At 46.3% G+C, this 17845-nt stretch overlaps 1 protein-coding gene across 2 annotated transcripts in view; it reads left to right on the top strand.

Annotated features, from left to right (window-relative positions):
- SERPINE2 (serpin family E member 2) overlaps positions 1 to 17845 on the top strand; it is a 67714-nt gene that overhangs the window by 34081 nt on the left and 15788 nt on the right. For both annotated transcript variants that reach the window (XM_068968247.1, XM_068968248.1), the window contains exons 2-4: positions 4554 to 4834; positions 7866 to 8093; positions 13763 to 13960. In XM_068968247.1, the coding sequence (XP_068824348.1) occupies positions 4576 to 4834; positions 7866 to 8093; positions 13763 to 13960 (685 nt within the window). In that variant the 5' untranslated portion in view covers positions 4554 to 4575. The remainder of the gene's footprint in view (positions 1 to 4553; positions 4835 to 7865; positions 8094 to 13762; positions 13961 to 17845) is intronic.

Here is a 17845-nt window from a genome sequence, read left to right as displayed (position 1 = left end):
TTGCAAAGCTGCGAACCCATTATTTACAACACTGTGTGTGTGCATGCACGCCGAGCTGCTTTAGTCGTGTCCGACTCTTTGCAACCCTACAGACTAGCCCACCAGGCTCCTCTGTCCATGGGATTCTCCAGGCAAGAATACTGTAGTGTGTTGCCATTTCCTTTTCCAGGGGATCTTCATGACCTAGGGATCAAACCCACGTCTCTCGTGTTTCCTGCATCGGCTGGCGGGTTCTTCACCATTAGTGCCATCTGGGAAGCCAAATTTACAACACAAAATCTCACTTAAAGCTCAAAAACATTCCTCACTCTGGAAAGGAAAGATTTGAAGTAAGAGAAACTAGAAGTTCATGGGGAAACAGAAGCCCACATTTGGAAAAATATACCTGTAATAATGGGCTTCCCTTGTGGCTCAGCTGGTAAAAAAATCTGCCTGCAATGTGGGAGACCTGGGTTCAATCCCTGGGTTGGGAAGATCCCTTGGAGAAGGGAAAAGCTACCCACTCCAGTATTCTGGCCTGGAGAATTCCATGGACTATTGCAAAGAGTTGGACATGACTGAGCGACTTTCATTTTCACCTGTAATAATGACTTTATTTATAGGTTTGTGATCTCCCTATAAGAATGGCTTAAAGTGGAGACTTCACTACTATGAAAAGATTATTCAAGCAATTGAACCATTTAAATAGACTTAGGATCGTCCATATTGATGCTGTGTAATACATTTGGGCGACATCTTTATTCCTTCTTTTACCTGAATGTTTAAAGTGTAATTTTCTCTTAAAAAAATAAAATAGGATATTATGTTCCTCCCATAATGAGAATCTCTTCCTTCTAGAGAGTAAGCATTTCAAAGCCTGATAACTCTACCAGTTATTTCATGTAAAAGACTGTTTGAACATGAATATGTATTCATATCAGGAATGTTATCAGCCGATAGTAATGTTTGGATTAATACTCACTGTCCTGGCTACGGAACTTTGGGAAGAAGTAAAAGCTTAATCTTAGACATGCGCACAAGCCAGGTAAGTTTAGACAGCTGAGCATTTAGCCTATGAAACTGAAGCCAAGAAGAAGTTATGCCCAGAACATCAATCACAAACAGCTCTGATTCCAAGTTCTGCACAGCCTCAGACCCTGTCCCAGTGTACTGTTATGAAACTACACACAGACATCTCTCAAAAACTTCCCAATCCAAGGAACCAAGAAAAACACCCCTGGCAGACTTCCCCCACTTTATAATGAAGCTGTTCTTTTAGCTAAAATTCACAACCAAGCAAAATTCTGCTAAATAAGGTGGCTATTTATTTGGGAGACAGTCTTTGCTGATTGCAAGACCTTGGAACATAGCTTTTTCTTGTTACTGATCCTTTCTACCCGTTTTACAATCTTCTACATAAATCTGTAGTGTTTGGATAAATCAACTTTAAGCTAGCAGAGGCCAAACCAATTTGGTGTCCTTTCTGAGTATGCAGATTCAAATATTTGCTAATCCGGGAGAATTTTGTTGGGAGGTTTGGGGAGTATGGATTATGGCACATAGAAGGCAGCTGCCAGAGTCCACCAAAATGCTAGAGTCAACAGTTCAGATTGATGAAGTTGGTACCAGTCACCGGATTTGTAACAAAGATGGTACCAACTGTTTTATATTTATGCTGGCTTTGTAGTATCTCAAAGGTTAAAGCGGGCATTTATTTCCAGAAAAAAAAAAAAAAGGAGAAGAAGGGAGGGAGAGGGGATGGACACAGTGTCTAATGTCTAATTTTTAGATGCATTGAGTAAAGCTTCCATAGTCAGGATTGGGGAGCTCTGCATTGTCAACCAGGCCAAAAGAAACTCAGAGGATTGTTGTGGTATTAGAGCCAGTCCAAGGTGCCAAAGTCAGACTAGGCCACTCTGGCCATAGGAAAGCCCTGAGTGGGAGTGTATGTAGGTCACTTACATGTTTTGAATTTAGACAGGGTGTATTTACACTCCCATTCTACAGTTAAGCTCGGAATGTTCTGAATTTTTTGTAACGTGCTTGTTTCCCAATATAAAGAATGTTGCACCATCATCTTTGAACAGTGCCCTTAGTGGTTCACCTTGGGGCCCTGCATGTTCAGTGGGGAGCAGGTGCGGAAGTAGTGGGTGCCTCTTCCCACCCTAGTGCATTTTCCTCTGTTGGAAAACGTTTGAAGCTAAAAGCGAGTGAGGTTCAGGACTAAACAGAATCATTTTCTTAGGACTTTCCTGGTGCTCCAGTGGTTAAGAATCCACCTGCCAATGCAGCGGACAGGGGTTCAATCCCTGGTCCAGGAAGATTCCACATGCTGTCGGGCAACTAACCCTGTGCATAACAGCTGCTTAAGCCTGCGAGCCTAGAGCCCATGCTCCACAACCAGAGAAAGCCTGTGTGCAGCCAGAAATACAGAAATAAGATAAATTTTTTAAAAGGAATCATTTTCTAGTCATGCTCAATAACATTATTTTGCTGCAATGAAAAATAATTAGCAAAAATAGAACATATATAAGGCATCAGGTTTACTCCCACATGCATTTATTGAACATCCCCTGGAGTGGGGAGCAGGAAAAGTAAGTAGAGAGGAAGGCAAGAGACACGGAGCTTCCCAGGTGGCTCAGTGGTAAAGAATCCATCCGCCAATGCAGGAGACCTGGCTTCAATCCCTGGGTCGGGAGGATCCCCTGGATAAGGAAATGGCAACCCCCTCCAGTATTCTTGCCTGAAAAATCCCATGGACAGAGGAGCCTGGTGGTTGCAGAGAGTCAGACACGACTTAGTGACTAAACAAGAACTAAGGGAACACACATTCCCGTGTTTGCCTGATGCTGTCCTGGTTCCCTTTTGTTCCCTGGAGCACATGGACACTATTTTCCCCTCCAGGTTACCTCTGCTAAAAGGCTCCCCTCTGTCTTATTCTCTGAAGACACACCCTCTACCTTCCCCATGCAAATACACATAGTGTCCATGGTATTCTCCAGGCAAGAATACTGGAGTAGGTTGCCATTTCCTTCCCCAGGGGATCTTCCTTCCCGACCCAGGGATCAAACCCTGGTCTCCTGCACTGCAGGCAGATTCTTTACCATCTGAGCCACCAGGGAAGCATATGACAGGAGGACCAGTTGTTTCCTGGAGAAATTTGTGCCCATCAGGAGCCCAGATCTAGGGAGGAGCCAGGTTAGCCACATCTTGAGTTCTGTGTTGGTTTTACCAGCTGCCACTTCCAAATTCTTATTTAACGAGAGTATTTGCTTTTCCATAAACACATGTAAATTTCCTACCTCTTACTTGTCATAGCCAAAGAAAGCTCAGCAGTAATCAAAGAAGAAAGCGTATTTCAAAGGAATCACCACAACTGACAATATCTGTAAACAATGCCGTCTCCGATTGCTCTGCCCTCTTGCAGGTTTACATTTATTTTCACTTAAATTTAATTTCATTAAGCATTCTTTAGTTAAGAAAATCATATGCTTATGGTAAAAATCGTGTACGTGTAGTTAATAAGATAATCTCAGCAACCTGAGAGATTCACTCCCTGTTTCAAACCCTCCAGTGGTTTCTCACGACCCGTAGAATGAAATGCAAGAACCAGATGGGGCTTGACAAGCCCTTCAGAATCCGGCCCCTTTTTCTTCTTCACCCCCTCCCCCTCCCCTCCTCCCCACATCCCTTATATTGCAGCCATATCGACCTCTGATAACCCATCTCTGCTTCTCCTCTGCCCCTCTGCGTGGCACATCCTTTCCCCCGATCCGCACTTCTTCTGGTTACTCTGGCCTTGGCACGTGTGTCCCTCTGCAGAAGTGACTTCCCTGCCCATCCAGGCCCATGCTGCCCCATCTCTACTGCTTCCTACACTTACATCACCATTCATACTGCTGTGCCCCTGATCCCTCTCTGAAAGGACTCTATTGCCTCCTGGTTTTCTGTCTCCCCTCTGGAATATAAGCTCCAGGAGGGCAGGGCTCATGACCATTTTCTTTACAGTCTGTGCTCAGCGCTTAGACAAGGGCCTGGCACACTGCGGGTGCTCAGTAAATATTGGTATGATGGGATGAAGGGTGGTTATGGAAAAGAAATAATGATTAGAGTCGTGTTTGCCGCAGTCTTGGGACCAGCAAGTGGAAGTTTCCTTCCTCTAGCTTCCCATCCCCCTCACAAAATATAAAGGAAAACAGTTTCATCTATGCTGTTCTATCTTCACTATAGTAAAGATCTGCAGTTACACTGAATTTAGTAAATCATAGCCACCTGGGTACAGAGTTGTTTTGTTGTTGTTAAGTCGCTGAGCCGTGTCCGACTCTTTTTGTGACCCCTTGACTGTAGCCTGCCAGGCTCCTCTGTTCGTGGGTTTTCCAGGCAAGAATATTGGAGAAGGTTGCCATTTCCTTCTCCAGGGGATCTTGCCCACCCAGGGATCGAACCTGTGTCTCCTGCTTTGGCAGGCAGATTCTTTACCACTGAGCCACCAGGGAATCCCGAGTACAAAGTAGTTCCTGCGTAAATGTTTGTTCAGTATAGAACATAAATATTTTCTCCGTCTCCTCTTTCAGGTTGTCCTTGCTGGAAGGAACCATGAATTGGCATTTCCCCTTCTTCCTGGTGGCCTCCGTGACGTTGCCCTCTGTGTGCTCCCAGTTCAACCCTCTGTCTCTGGAGGAACTCGGCTCCGACATGGGCATCCAGGTGTTCAATCAGATCGTCAAGTCCCAGCCTCATGACAACATCATCATTTCTCCGCACGGGATCGCGTCTGTCCTGGGGATGCTACAGCTGGGAGCCGACGGCAGGACCAAGAAGCAGCTCACCACGGTGATGAGATACGGCGTGAACGGTGCGTGTGTCTGGGCCTGGCTGTGCAGGTGTCCCGGGCAGGAAGGCCCCTTGCTCAGCCGGGAGGGGTCTCGCTAGCGCCCCCTGCGCCTGAGGACCAGCCTCCTCTAGGGGCCAGTGGCAATGCTGGCGCTCTGGAGAGCTGGGCTCTGGGCTTTGCTCGGCAGCTGTAGGGTTACAGGCAGGCACTTGATCTCTGGATGCTCCTGTTTTCTCATCTCAAACAAAACTTCCCATCTGCCCCACCCCCATGGTGTACAGGGCTCAGAATGCATTATGGCTGTGAATATGCTTTTAAATCCATAAGCTTGGGGAGGTGGGTGGCTGTGACCATGGAGGGCAGCAGCAGGGAGCCTTGTGCTAGGGAATCCATCTGCGTCTTCACTGATGGTGGACACATGAGTCTCCATGGGGGGTGAAATTGCAAAGAGCTGCACACACACACGCACACCCCACATGCATGCATGTAAAACAAGTGCATGGGAGACTGGGCCAGTGGCAGTTTCCTGGTTGTGGATCTGTATCCTACCATCATGCAAGATACTATCACTGGGAAATTGGTGAAAGGTAGAAATATACAGGGAAAAATATATGGTTTTGCAACTTCCTGTGACTCTATCACTATTGCAAACTCAAAAGCTTGATTTCTTTTTCAAGTAAGGCCCAATAGGAATGGTTTTGTTTTCTTGAAAGGAAACCCTGTTTGAATTACCTGCCTAAACTTAGGAGCTTACATCTCCAAGCATTGTCACTCAGCCTTAGCTCAGGTTTTCTTACCCGAGTCTCCATCCACCACCTCCTCCAGGGCATGGGGTATGGGGGGCAGCGCTGGTCTTTGGCACCAGCAGACACCGTGACCTTGAACAATTCCTTTCTCACGTCTGGTTCTTGGTTGCTTAATTGGGAAGTGAAGGTGCTTTCCCACCCACATTCTTCCACTCCCACTTGCCATCAGGTTCTAGGAGTCTTGACCCTGTTGACTGTCAGAGCAGAGGAGAGAGATGGGGGTTTGGGAGCTTGAGCACCTCCCTCTGCACCCCAGCTTGATTCTTCTCTAAGCAGCCTCCTCTGGGGCCACCAGCCCCAGAGGCCTACCCGCCCCCGCCCTCCCACGCTGGCCCTCACTCTTGTTTACACAGCGTGAAACCTCCTCTTGAGTTTGCAGTTCCTTCACCTGTTGGAAGCAGAGGAGGACTAAATGCTTGGAACACACTGTGCTGCCCTCGTTGGAAGCCCACAGAAGTCTTGGTGATTTATAACTTCAGAGCAAACCACCCATAGGGTTCCTGGCCTCTCCCTGGGCCGGCCAGGCCCTGCCGGCCAACACCATTTTAAAAGAGCAACTAGATTCTTGTTTGTTTCCCTGCCAAGCCACATCCATGTCAGGTAGTATTTCTGAAATGTTGACATATCGGTCTGTGGGCAACCTCCCCTGACCCAAAGTCGCTCACCATCAGTTCACACGACAGACTCATCCGGGGGAGCCTGGGTGGGCTGTCAGGCTCTGGTTTGGGCTCAGCCTCTGGGAACTCAGGATGGCGGTACATGGGTTGTGGAGGGAGGTGAGGCAATCCAGGGCAGGGGAGGAGGACCTGCCCTGACCTTTTCTGAGGAGGGGGCCGGGGCCGGTGGAGGAGGCCATGCAGCTGGAAGGAACGAGTGCCAGGATTGGGCCCTGACGGCGGCTGGTCCCTTCATCATACAGGGGGCCTGCCTGCTCCTGCTGGGCCCGCCTCTCAGAACCCACGAGGGGTGGGGTCCCCAGAGGCCTCACAAAGGACCGGACCATGGGGCTCTCACCTGCCCTCTTCCAGAGTGACCATCAAGGTGACCCTGCTGGTTGTTTTAGAACAGTGTCATTTTGAAAGGACCCCAAGTGAGTTAGACGGATCTGTGAGTCAAGCTCTCTTGTAGGCACGCATTTCATCCTCTATGACTTCTTTCCCTCTTTTCCATGCCCTGAAACCAAATGGAGTGCATACAAGTCGCTTGTGTAAAATAAAGCTTAAAGGAAAGTGAAAAGTAAAGTCGCTCAGTCATGTCCAACTCTTTGTGACCCCCATGGACTGTAGCCTACTAGGCTCCTCCGTCCATGGGATTTTCCGGGCACGAGTACTGGAGCAGGTTTCCATTTCCCGCTCCAGGAGATCTTCCCAGCCCAGGGACTGAACCCGGGTCTCCCGGATTGTAGACAGATGCTTTACTGTCTGAGCCACCAGGGAGTCAAAAATAAAGCTTATGTCACCATAAAATGAATCCCCTTTGTGAGCTTGGTATCAAGTAAAAATCACATTGTTCTTGGATGGTGGCACATGGCAGTTTTTCATAGTCTTTCTGATGTTTCTTGATACCTTTTTTTTTTTTTTTCAAAATAGAGACAAGAAATTGAACTATTAAATCTTTGTCAGGAAAGGAAATAGCGCCTCAAAAGAGAGACAGATTAGGAGAGTCCTTGGGCTGATTCCCCCGTGGGTGCATAACTGATGAGGGTTCTAGTCTCCCTGTTGGCCTGGTGCCAGGAACCTCTTCCAGGAGAGCGAGGTCTACACGGGGGAGGTGCCTGTTTTCAGGCAAGACGTACAGTTGATCTCGTGTGTCTGTGTGCTCAGTCATGTCTGATACTTTGCGATCCGTGGACTGACTGTAGCCCTCCAGACTCCTCTGTTCATGGGATTTCCCAGGCAAGAATACTGGAGTGGCTTGCCATTTCCTTCTCCAGGAGATCTTCCCAACCCAGGGTTCAAACTTGCATCTCCTGCATTGGCAGGCGGATTCTTTACCACTGAGCCATCTGGGAAGCCTGCAGTTGATCTTGAGGGGTTGTTAACAGTTACATATTATTTTCCACCCTCCCCTCTTTTCTTAACAGGAGGCCACTGAAAAATCAGATGATTTAGTCTCTTGCTCCTCATACTCATCTTTCTTATTATACTGTTCTTGTTTTCCATACTCTAGATGATATTTAAAAAAAAAAAAAAGAAAGCCTTGAATTCTTATGAAAATATCTCTGCATTTTCTCCTTTCTGCTTCAGGAGTCGGTAAGATGTTAAAGAAGATCAACAAGGCCATTGTCTCCAAGAAGAATAAAGACATCGTGACGGTGGCCAACGCTGTGTTTGTGAAGAATGACTCTAAGATGGAAGTGCCCTTTGTCACGAGGAACAAGGACGTGTTCCAGTGTGAAGTCCGTAATGCGAACTTCGAGGACCCGGCCTCCGCCTGTGCGTCCATCAACGCGTGGGTCAGGAACGAGACGCAGGGTGAGTGGCCATGGGTCCCGGGGCGAGTGGGGGTGGTTTTCTGCTTTGTGGGCAAAGGCGTGAGTTCGGCTCTGAGACCCTACCTGAGGTCAGTGAGTCCAGCGGCCTGTCCGTGCTGAAAGCCCTGCACCCCACTGACTGCACCATCCTCTCCCTCTTAGCAGCCCCACGGCTCAGTCTTCTTCCTTCCCTTTTCCTGCTGTGGGCGCAGCTCGTCCCGCCCCCACCGCCCCACCCCCGGGACTTGTCTCCCTGCGGCCCAGGGACCAGGGCAGGATACAGCTCCAAGGATTCTCTTCTTTCTCGATGCATCTCATCTCCAGGTCCCTGCCCCAGGCCCTTGTCTGTTCTGCAGATTTTTTTTGCTCATTTCTTCCTGCTTGTATATTTGCATCCCCCTTGCCCAGAATGTGCTTCTCAGCCTGTAAAGTTCAGGACTGAGCCCTCCCCTCACCTTCCTGCCTCTCTTTATTGAAGTATAGTTGATGTACAGTATTATATAAGGTATGGGTGTACAGTGTAGCGATTCACGGGCTTTAGAGGTTGCACTCCATGTACGGTTATTACAGAATATTAGCTATATGCCCGTGCTGCACAATACATCCTCGTAGTGTATTTTCTACGTAACAGTTTGGACCTCTCGGCCCCCTGCCCCTGTGTTGCCTCTCTCCTCCCCTTCCTCCCCTCCCTCCCCCTCGCCTCTGTCATCGCAGGAAGTAGGTGTGTTGGTGGGTTGTGGTTGGCATGTGCTTACACAGCCGTGCCCTTCATTAGATAGAGCACGTCCACCGTGATGGCCATTTGTGCGTGTGTATCCCTTCCCCCGTGAAACTGAAGAAATGTCTAACATCAGTGCTTTTAGCCTGTTCACTTGTGAAGTGCAGTTTCAGGGGCAACATTCAGGAGGTGGGATAGGTACAGAACAACAGAGGAAAGTTAAGGCTAGAAACAGAGATTTGGAAACCGTCTTTCACAAAGAGGGGAGTTAAGGTCATGAGCGGGGAAGCAAAAGAGACTCAAGAAGGAGAATAAGCCCAAAGAGGAAACTTGGAGAAACTCTGTCTCTCACGGTCACATCTCTTGAAGCATGGTTCCAACCCCAGAACGGCCCAGGGCATGTGTTTAGAATTCGGATCACTGGACCCCTAGTCTGCTGAGGCAGAAGCTCTGAGGCAGGGGCCTAGCCTTCTGGACTAAAGCAAGTTCTCCCCTAGTCTCCCTCTAAACTTGTCAAGGCAAATATTTGCAAACCATATGAGGGGCTAGAAAAGATGCTCTGGAGGGTGGAGGAGAGCCAGGGTGGTGTTGGTAAACCCGTGCCATCCCTTCTTAACAGGACCCTGCATGGTGCAACCTAGGCTCCCTTCCTGAAACCACGAAATGATCAGGAGACCAGCGAGTGGGAGGGGATTAGTGTGATTTCTGAGCCTGCAGGACTGAGAACAGAGGCAGGAAGCTGATGGCACTCAGATGCGGAGTGGCTGTGTGATGTGACATGTCAGATGCCACCTGGTGTTCTCCTCTGCTGTGTCCTGGGAGCAGTAAGTCCCTCAGGATGCCACCCGACAGTTTCAGGCCACTTTGAACACACACTGACTCAATGCATTGCTCACAGCATCTGGGGAGAGGAAAGCAGTAAGGCCAAACAAGTGATCTTCAACCCTGCAGACCTAACTCCCGCTGTCAAAAAAAAAAAAAAAGATTTTCATACTCTCTTGAAGTGAAATGCATAGCTCCTGAAACCTATGCACACATACATAAATTTAAAAAAAATTAATATAATGCCAAGCTGTAATATTAGGAAAAACAAAAGTAGTTTATGGATGTAGTTCAAAAGGTAAACCCTTGGGTATAGCCACCCCTGAATATGCAACAGAATCTTAGAGTAAGAACTGACATGGGAATTGACATTCACACTGTGAATTGACAGCCGCAAAAGCAGACTGCGTCAGGCCCGCTCTACTGGTGACACAGAAACCACAGGCTGTGTTACCATCATTGATGCAGTTTTTTTCTAAAACCCTGCAAAACTCTTCATAAATTTCCGACCAAAACAAGTACAGGCTCCTCTTGGTTTGCATGGTCATCACTTTCCCGGCAAATTCAGTGTCCATCAACAGTACGCAAAATATATGGCAGAAACCAACACACTACTGTAAAGTGGTTATCCTCCAGTTAAAAATAAATTATTAAAAAAAATACTTTGTGTTTACAAGCAAGAAAAGTGAGGTTCTGGGCTCAGATGACCTTGAGCAGGTTTCTCAGCGACATGACTCTGCAGCGGAGTGTTGGAAAGTTATGCAGGAAGCAGGACCGTTCATTGCGTGGGGCTGTTTTGAACATTACAAGACAGGTAGCATCTCTGGTCACTGTCCACTCAGCCAGAAACACTCCTACAGATTTTTAGACGGCCCCACTCAGAGGCACTTGGCTACATGCAAGGTCTCAGGGAGACACTGGAGGTGAATCAGTCTACATGTGGAAGACCACCACGTGGAGATGACTGATCCTGCTCTGAAGAGGGTGGGGAAGACCTCTTCAAGATGGCTTGCCTGGGACACCCTCTCTATGGCCTTGGACCCAACCATGAGGGCCCCATCCCAGTCTCGGCCATCCTGTCTCCAATCACAGACACCCCGTGCATCCTGCTTCCTGGAATGCTTTCTCTCCCCGATAGCCCCTGGCCTATTCATTTCACACTATCTCATGAATGGCATAGCCCTTACAAGCAGTAAGTAGTTTGAATATCAGTTCTGCCACCTACTGGCCGTGTAACATCAGCCTGGTTACTTAAACTCCCCGCGCCTCAGCATCCTCCTCTGTAAAATGCGGAGATGATATAATAGCGGAACCGGAACTTTCCCTACGTCCAGTGATTGGGACTTACTGCTTTCCCTGCCAAGGGCACGGGTTTGATCCCCGGGGGGGGGGAACTAAGATCTTTCCAGCCTCATGGTGCAGCCAAAAAAAGAAAAACTGAAGGAAAAAAAAAGAAAAAGACAGTGGTACCTATTAGAATTCTTATAATAACATTAAGGCTGTTATGGGAATGTGAATAATACTCATAAGGCATTTAACAGAGTGGTTGACACTTTGGAAATAATGTTTGGTGAATGTGAACTATTTTTACAGTTATAGGCTCAAATAATATTTCCTCAAGGAGCCCACCCATCCCTGATCTCGCTGACCAGATCGGATCCCCCTCTTACTTGCCTTCACATCCTTAAGTATCCATACTTTCACTGCAGGCTATTTATTACAATTGTATTTCCAAGTCACTTGTGTCAGCCTCCACCTCCCTCTAATCTATAGCTTTTTGAGGGGCAGGATTTATTTTTGTTTTGTTTTCTTACCTAAAAGAGTTCCTGGCACATGGTAGGCAGGCATCAAAGAACGAATGCATGGATAGATGGATGGGTGGATAGATGATGGATGCATGTTCGTGACAATTATTGATGGCAGCTCCCTCCTTGCCGCTAAACCATGCATTTTTTGCTTATTTCTTTGTGCTTTCTTATTATATCTTAGTTCTACCAGTAGCAGTGTTCTTGTTTAGTTGCTAGGTTGTATCTGACCCTTTTGTGACCCCCACAGACTGTAGCCCACTAGGCTCCTTTTTCCCTGGGATTTGCTAGGCAAGAATACTGGAGTGGGTTGCCATTTCCTTCTCCAGGGGAACTTCCTGACCCAGGGATTGAACCTGTGTCTCCTGCATTGGCAGGCGGATTCTTTACCGCTGAGCTAGCCTAAACCTAGTGGCAGTAAGAGGCTTTATCTGTCTCAGGAAAAAGGGCAGAAGAGGTTGCTTCAGACTGTTGGTGTGCACCGACAGAAGAGTGAACGTAGAGTCTTAGGTGTGATTTTTCAATAATCAATGATGGGGTGCTTGGTCTTGTGCAGCTCACAGTTTAGTTGAGGGAGACAGATGTTACATTTGGCTAGAATAAAATGCTGCAGGGTAACGATAGTGCTGAGCCCTGGGTTTTATGGAAACTCTTGGGAGATGGGAGGAGGGTCAGACAAGAGTTATAAGAGGGGACCATTGAGCTGTATCTCAAAGGTATGTAGGAGTTGGACTGTATGGATAATGGTCCCAGCGAAGGCAACACACAGCTATTGGGAAACCGACTCGCTGGAGCACAGAATTCTCACTTCCTTCCCACAGGATCCAGTGTTCACAGAGGCCCCTTGCATTGAAAGATGGCTATTTATAGCGCTTGTGCTCTCCTTGCAGATCCTGCTGTAAGGGGGCGTTGGCGCCCCCTGGTGTAAGTAAAGAGCAGTGATGACACTGACTTACTGAGAACCCTGCGGGTCAGGGTATATCCATGCTGGTGTGCTTCTTTACCATGACTCACATAAACATCTGTTTATTGTCCATCTGAGTCTTCTTGAGCTTTATTTAAAAGGACTTAAAGCTCTCTTTTCTGAATTAGATTGTCTTGCTTCTTCAGAAGCTGTTGGTTTTATTCCGACCGTTTAATGTATTGTAACAGGCATTTATATTAGGTACTTTTTGGATTAAAAGCTACAGTGAACTCATTTTTAATAGTTTTGGTATTAGTGATCTCTCAAACCTGTACACACTCACAGAGACAGATATACACACATACACAGGTGCACACACACACACCAACACACAGTTGAATCTTTAAAAGCCAAGCAAAAGGAACCTAAAGAAAATCCAAAGCTTTAGGCAGAGATAGCACTTGAGGGGGATCTTCATGCATTCACAAGAGCATCCTGAAACCACTCCAGCACAAACAAGCTGGACCATCCCGATGTCTTGTGAAGAGCTCCTCCTTAACAAATAGTTCTTCCGTACAGACAGACCCTGGTTCTTTATAATCTCTGTAATATGAGCCTAGACGGATCCCTGGCCCATCAATATAGATACCGATTTTAGTCCCACCTCTTCTTTAAGTAAGTTTGTAATAACCAGGGATTCCAAACTAATGCTCCACATTCCTAAAATCTTAAGAGAAATTAACCGTTTAGCTTTGATAACACTGGATAGGCTGAAATGTTCCCTTATTTTTAACTGGGATTAAATCAACCCAAGAGTTAAAATAAATCAACATGACACCAGTTTATCTTGTACCAACCAAAAGCCCTCAATGGCAGCCATACGTGTCAGTTATTATCAAACACAGAAATGAATTAATGAGTATAGCTTATGCGGATAAGTAAAATGTCTTAAAACAGGGAGCTTATAGGGTATTAGTTCTAAAATAATTTTTTTCAGTGTTCTTGTCCTGTGCTTTTATCAGATATATGCCTTTGATTATTTTTGATGCTATTATAAGTGGGTTTGTTCTCATTTTATTTTTTAATTGGTCATTGTGAGTGTACAGAAAGAGATACAGATTTTTAGTATGTTGCTGTTATATCCTACAACTTTAAAAGAATTTCTTGATGAAAAGTGTGGTGACTCTAAATAGAGGGTGTCTGAAGTATTTTCTAGTTCACTGATTTTTAATTTTTCAGCTTTTAATTTTTAGTGAGGAAAACAATTAGAAGGACAAGAGGATATTGTGAAAGTTCTTTTAAAAATCTTTGAATCTTAAAACTTGTTAGATTTTTTCATTCCCCCAATCCCTCAGCTGCCTTTGCCCGCTAATGGATGGCCGGTCCCAAGTGTCCTCCGTGTCTGTTCTCTGCCTGCACAGGTATGATCGACAATCTGCTGTCCCCAGATCTTCTCAATGGTGCCCTCACCAGACTGGTCCTGGTCAACGCAGTGTATTTTAAGGGTTTGTGGCGATCACGGTTTCTGCCTGAGAACACCAAGAAGCGCACGTTTGTGGCAGCTGACGGGAAGTCCTACCAAGTGCCCATGCTGGCCCAGCTCTCTGTGTTCCGCTGCGGTAAGTTCACGCCGGGTGAGGCTGTGTTCTAGAATGTGCCAGCTGTGGACAGGCCCTCGAGTGCTATCACTAAGTTCAGGGGCAGTCTGCCTTTTTAGTTTTTAAAAAGCACAGGGGAGGGGAGGGCAGGATTTTTTTAAAAGCTCATGGTAAGTCTTGGCATTATTTACAAAGGTTATATACTATGGGCTTTCCTGGTGGCTCAGTGGTAAAGAATCCGCCTGCCACTGCAGGAGGCGTGGGTTTGATCCCAGGGTCAGGAACGTCCCTTGGAGAAGGAAGTGGCAACCCCTTCCAGTATTCTTGCCTGGAAATCCCATGGACAGAGGAGCCTGGTGGGCTACAGTCCGTGGGGTCGTGAAAGTGTGGGACACCACTGAGCGACTAAACAGCAACATGTATTAGTATGTAACACATGCATCCCTTTCAGGTTGAAATTTAAAGATAAAAGGGCTATTTAGGACATAAGAAGTATAAGTGGACAATAAACATATGAATGCATTGTCAACTCATCATTAGCAATCTTACATTACCAAATTAAAAATGAAAGTAAAAATTAGATTTCTTTTCCACTGATCAGATTAGCAAAAATTGCAAAGGTTGACAAGGCCAACCCAGTCATGACTCTGGTGTGGGGGGACATGGGTGCCCTTGAGTGCTGTGGGGGTAGGGGGGCTGTGGTCTGACTGACTTTCTAGAAGCGATGCCCCAACAGTGTCACACCAAGGGATTTATAATCTGACGATAACCACACACTGGCAAACAAATAGAAGCTATACACGTACATGTAGTGGAACACACATGACAATTAGATTTATGTAAGTAGAAAGTTATATAATATGTGGTTGATTTCAGAAAACAAGTTACAGAACAGCAGATGCTGTTTCATCTCGTTTATGTAAAATACTTGCTATATATTCATACAGTCATGTCTTGGAGGATGTTCAATAAAATGTTAAGTGGTAGTATTTAAAATGATTATTTTTTCTTTGAGTTTGAAAATTTTTTAAATGAGCATATGTCAGTTTTATAGTCAGGGGGGAAAAATGACCCATTTCTGCCTCATTACCACAGCGAACTAAGGCTGGCGATTATTTTATAAACCTGCTTTCATTGAAATACTCGTGGTCCAGTTAAGCTCCCTTTTCATTTATAAATTAACCTTCATGTCTCCAGTGTGGACATGTGGGTCCCAAGTACTCTGTTTGCATAGACAGTATGTATTAGATCAACACGTCTCTTCATATGTCTAACTGCCTAATTCTTTAAATTAAGGAATGACTCATGGGAGGGATACAATAAACAAAGTCACTTTTCTTCCCCCTTGTCATTTATTAAGCTTCCAGGTGGTATTTTGTTGCTCACTCAATACATTTTTTTAAAGATAATATGTACTCAAAAGTCCTACAGAAAGATGTCATGCAAAGAAACTGAGGAGAATAAAAGTCTCTTGGGAATTCCCTGGCAGTCCAGGGGTTAGGTCTCCATACTCTCATGGGTTCAATCCCTGGTCAGAGAACTAAGATCCCACAAGCTACACAGCATGGTCAAAAAAAAGGAAATAAATAAAAATTTTAAAATAGAAGGCTCATTTTGTCTATAAATCACTTGGAGGTTATGTTTCCTAGGAAGACATCTTTGGAACACTGGCATTGCCTCTAGCTCCTATCTGAAGAAAGGCTATTTTGTTTTAGATCAGTCTTTGTACATTCTAATAAACCAAATTGGAGAGGGCCTCACTGTATATTTCTGTTGCTGAAAAATAATGAGTAAGTCAGGAAGGATTCAAATGCAAGTCTTCTGTAGACATTCCCATGAAGATGAAAATGTTTGTATTCATAGGAATTTCTTGAACATATAGGATGTTCCTGGGAGGGAGTTATATCTCCAGGTGGCTTCTCAATTAAGAACTAATTTATCTAAGAATATGTGTGCGCTTTACAGAAAGTGAGACAAATGCATTCTTATGGTCCACAGTGTGGGGGATCTCTTTCCTGCCTTCTCTGATTCATGTTCTCGCTCCTCCCCTCCTGAGCCCAGGTGGCCGCATCAGTGGGTTTCCTTGCCCCTGGGTTTCCTGTTGGTTGGCAGATGGGGTGAGCCAGCAGGCAGTGGAGTAAAGGGGAAGAGCGGCGTCAGGCATTGGCACCCCAGCGCTCTCCCTGCATCACCGGGGCACCTCATCTCTCCAGGCAAGGTCTCCCGCTGTCAGGACCTGCCCAAGGGGCCTTTGTCTCTGGGCCACCAGCCCCTCCACTACCGCCTAGGGCTGGTAGTGGCGCTCAGGTTTGTGGCCCAGGGGACCATCCTATGACTCCTCTGTGTTCTCCCCTTGCTTCATAAATGGTCCCTCCATGAAACTTAATTGCCCCTGTTTGGTGTCCTGCCTGTTAACTGTTGGACCCTGACTCACCTGTGCTGAATTCAGAGCAGACCGTGAAAGTCCCCGTGGTCCCATTCTCTCCCAAGTCAATACTGCAAGTGGCCCGGGGCCGTCTTTCCTGCCCCACTTTCTGCACCTGGGGTTGGAACCCAGGGCCTTCCATGGACCATGCAGCGGAGTCCAGTGGCATTGTCTGTTCCTAGGTTTCCCCCTTTGGCTGGCAAGGCAGCTTTTCATGGAAAGAGGGGGCCAGTTTGTCTTGTGAAGAAAGCCCAGTAGTCCATGGTGGCCGCAGGCAGGCCTTTGTTTTCATGACAGTGGACCGCCCAGCGGGTCACCCATTTCTGCCTGTCTCATCACTCTCTGACCCACATGACCAGCCAGGGTTGGGAGGCAGCCTGTCCTGGCAGCTGGTCACTCACATGGCCTCTGGTGCCTGCTGCCCAGCTTCTTGTGGGCCTCAGCCAAGCTGAGCCATCCTTGATCACTTTGGTGGAACATTGCTCTTCCATTTACCCATTTATCAGCCTTCCTGACTTTTCACCCGAGATCTCAAGGTCTCTGAGAGGATTCACTTAGTAAAACAGTAAGGAAGAGGATGGAAATAAGAGGGGAAAACCCTTCTGACTGAAGTTCCATAAACTGTAAGTACTTTGAGGGCAGAAATTTTTTCATTTAAAAAAAGCCTTAAAATTAGTGGAAGTATATTTCCCACTCATTGCAAAATCTTCAAACATAACAGTATATAAGGTAGAAAAAAAATATTCCCCTATAATCCCCTTTCCAGTATAAAAACTCCTATTAAGTGCTCGGTGTATCGTTTGAGACCTTTTCTGTGGGTATATAAAATGTCTGTGCAACTTTTTGTATACCATGGGATTACACTATAATTTCTATTCGGTAATCTGTTTTCTTAGACAATCTCCCTTGGAAAACTTTATGTCACTTCTTTGGATCTGCTTGATCCTTTTATCAGCTACATAGCATTCCGCATATCATAGTATCCTCTGGATGGCCGTTTACTTTTCTCCTGTAACAACACTAGAATGAGCATTCTTGTACATGAATCTTTAGATGTTTGTGTTGGAACTGCTAGAGATAATTTCCTTGGGAGTTCCCCGGTGGTTCAGTGGTTAGGACGCTGCGCTTCCACTGCCAGGGCCCTGGGTTTGATTCCTGGTCAGGGAACTAAGATCCTGCAAACCATGCAGCATGGCCACATGAATAAATGAATAAAGGTAATTTCCTTGGATAGGAATTGCTGAGTCAACGTTAACAACTTTTTTATTTTTATTGCTATGAATTTAGACCTAAGAGACCCAGACATCCATGTATATGAATATGTGCGCGTGTGTTCTGTGAATACACAGTATGTTTCCACCTTCCACTCTCCTCTGAGCTTACAGCTCATGCCCGTGTGTCCGCTTAGTTTGTCTACCAAGTTCTAGTCCCGCAGGTAGACACACTATTGCCCTCACTGTCTGCTTCTCCCCACAGTGTTC

Source organism: Capricornis sumatraensis, chromosome 3 (genome assembly GCF_032405125.1).
Source record: "Capricornis sumatraensis isolate serow.1 chromosome 3, serow.2, whole genome shotgun sequence".
NCBI classification, from domain to species: domain Eukaryota; kingdom Metazoa; phylum Chordata; class Mammalia; order Artiodactyla; family Bovidae; genus Capricornis; species Capricornis sumatraensis.
The sequence above is the reverse complement of the archived record's forward strand: the minus strand, read 5'-3'. Positions and strand labels throughout refer to the sequence as shown.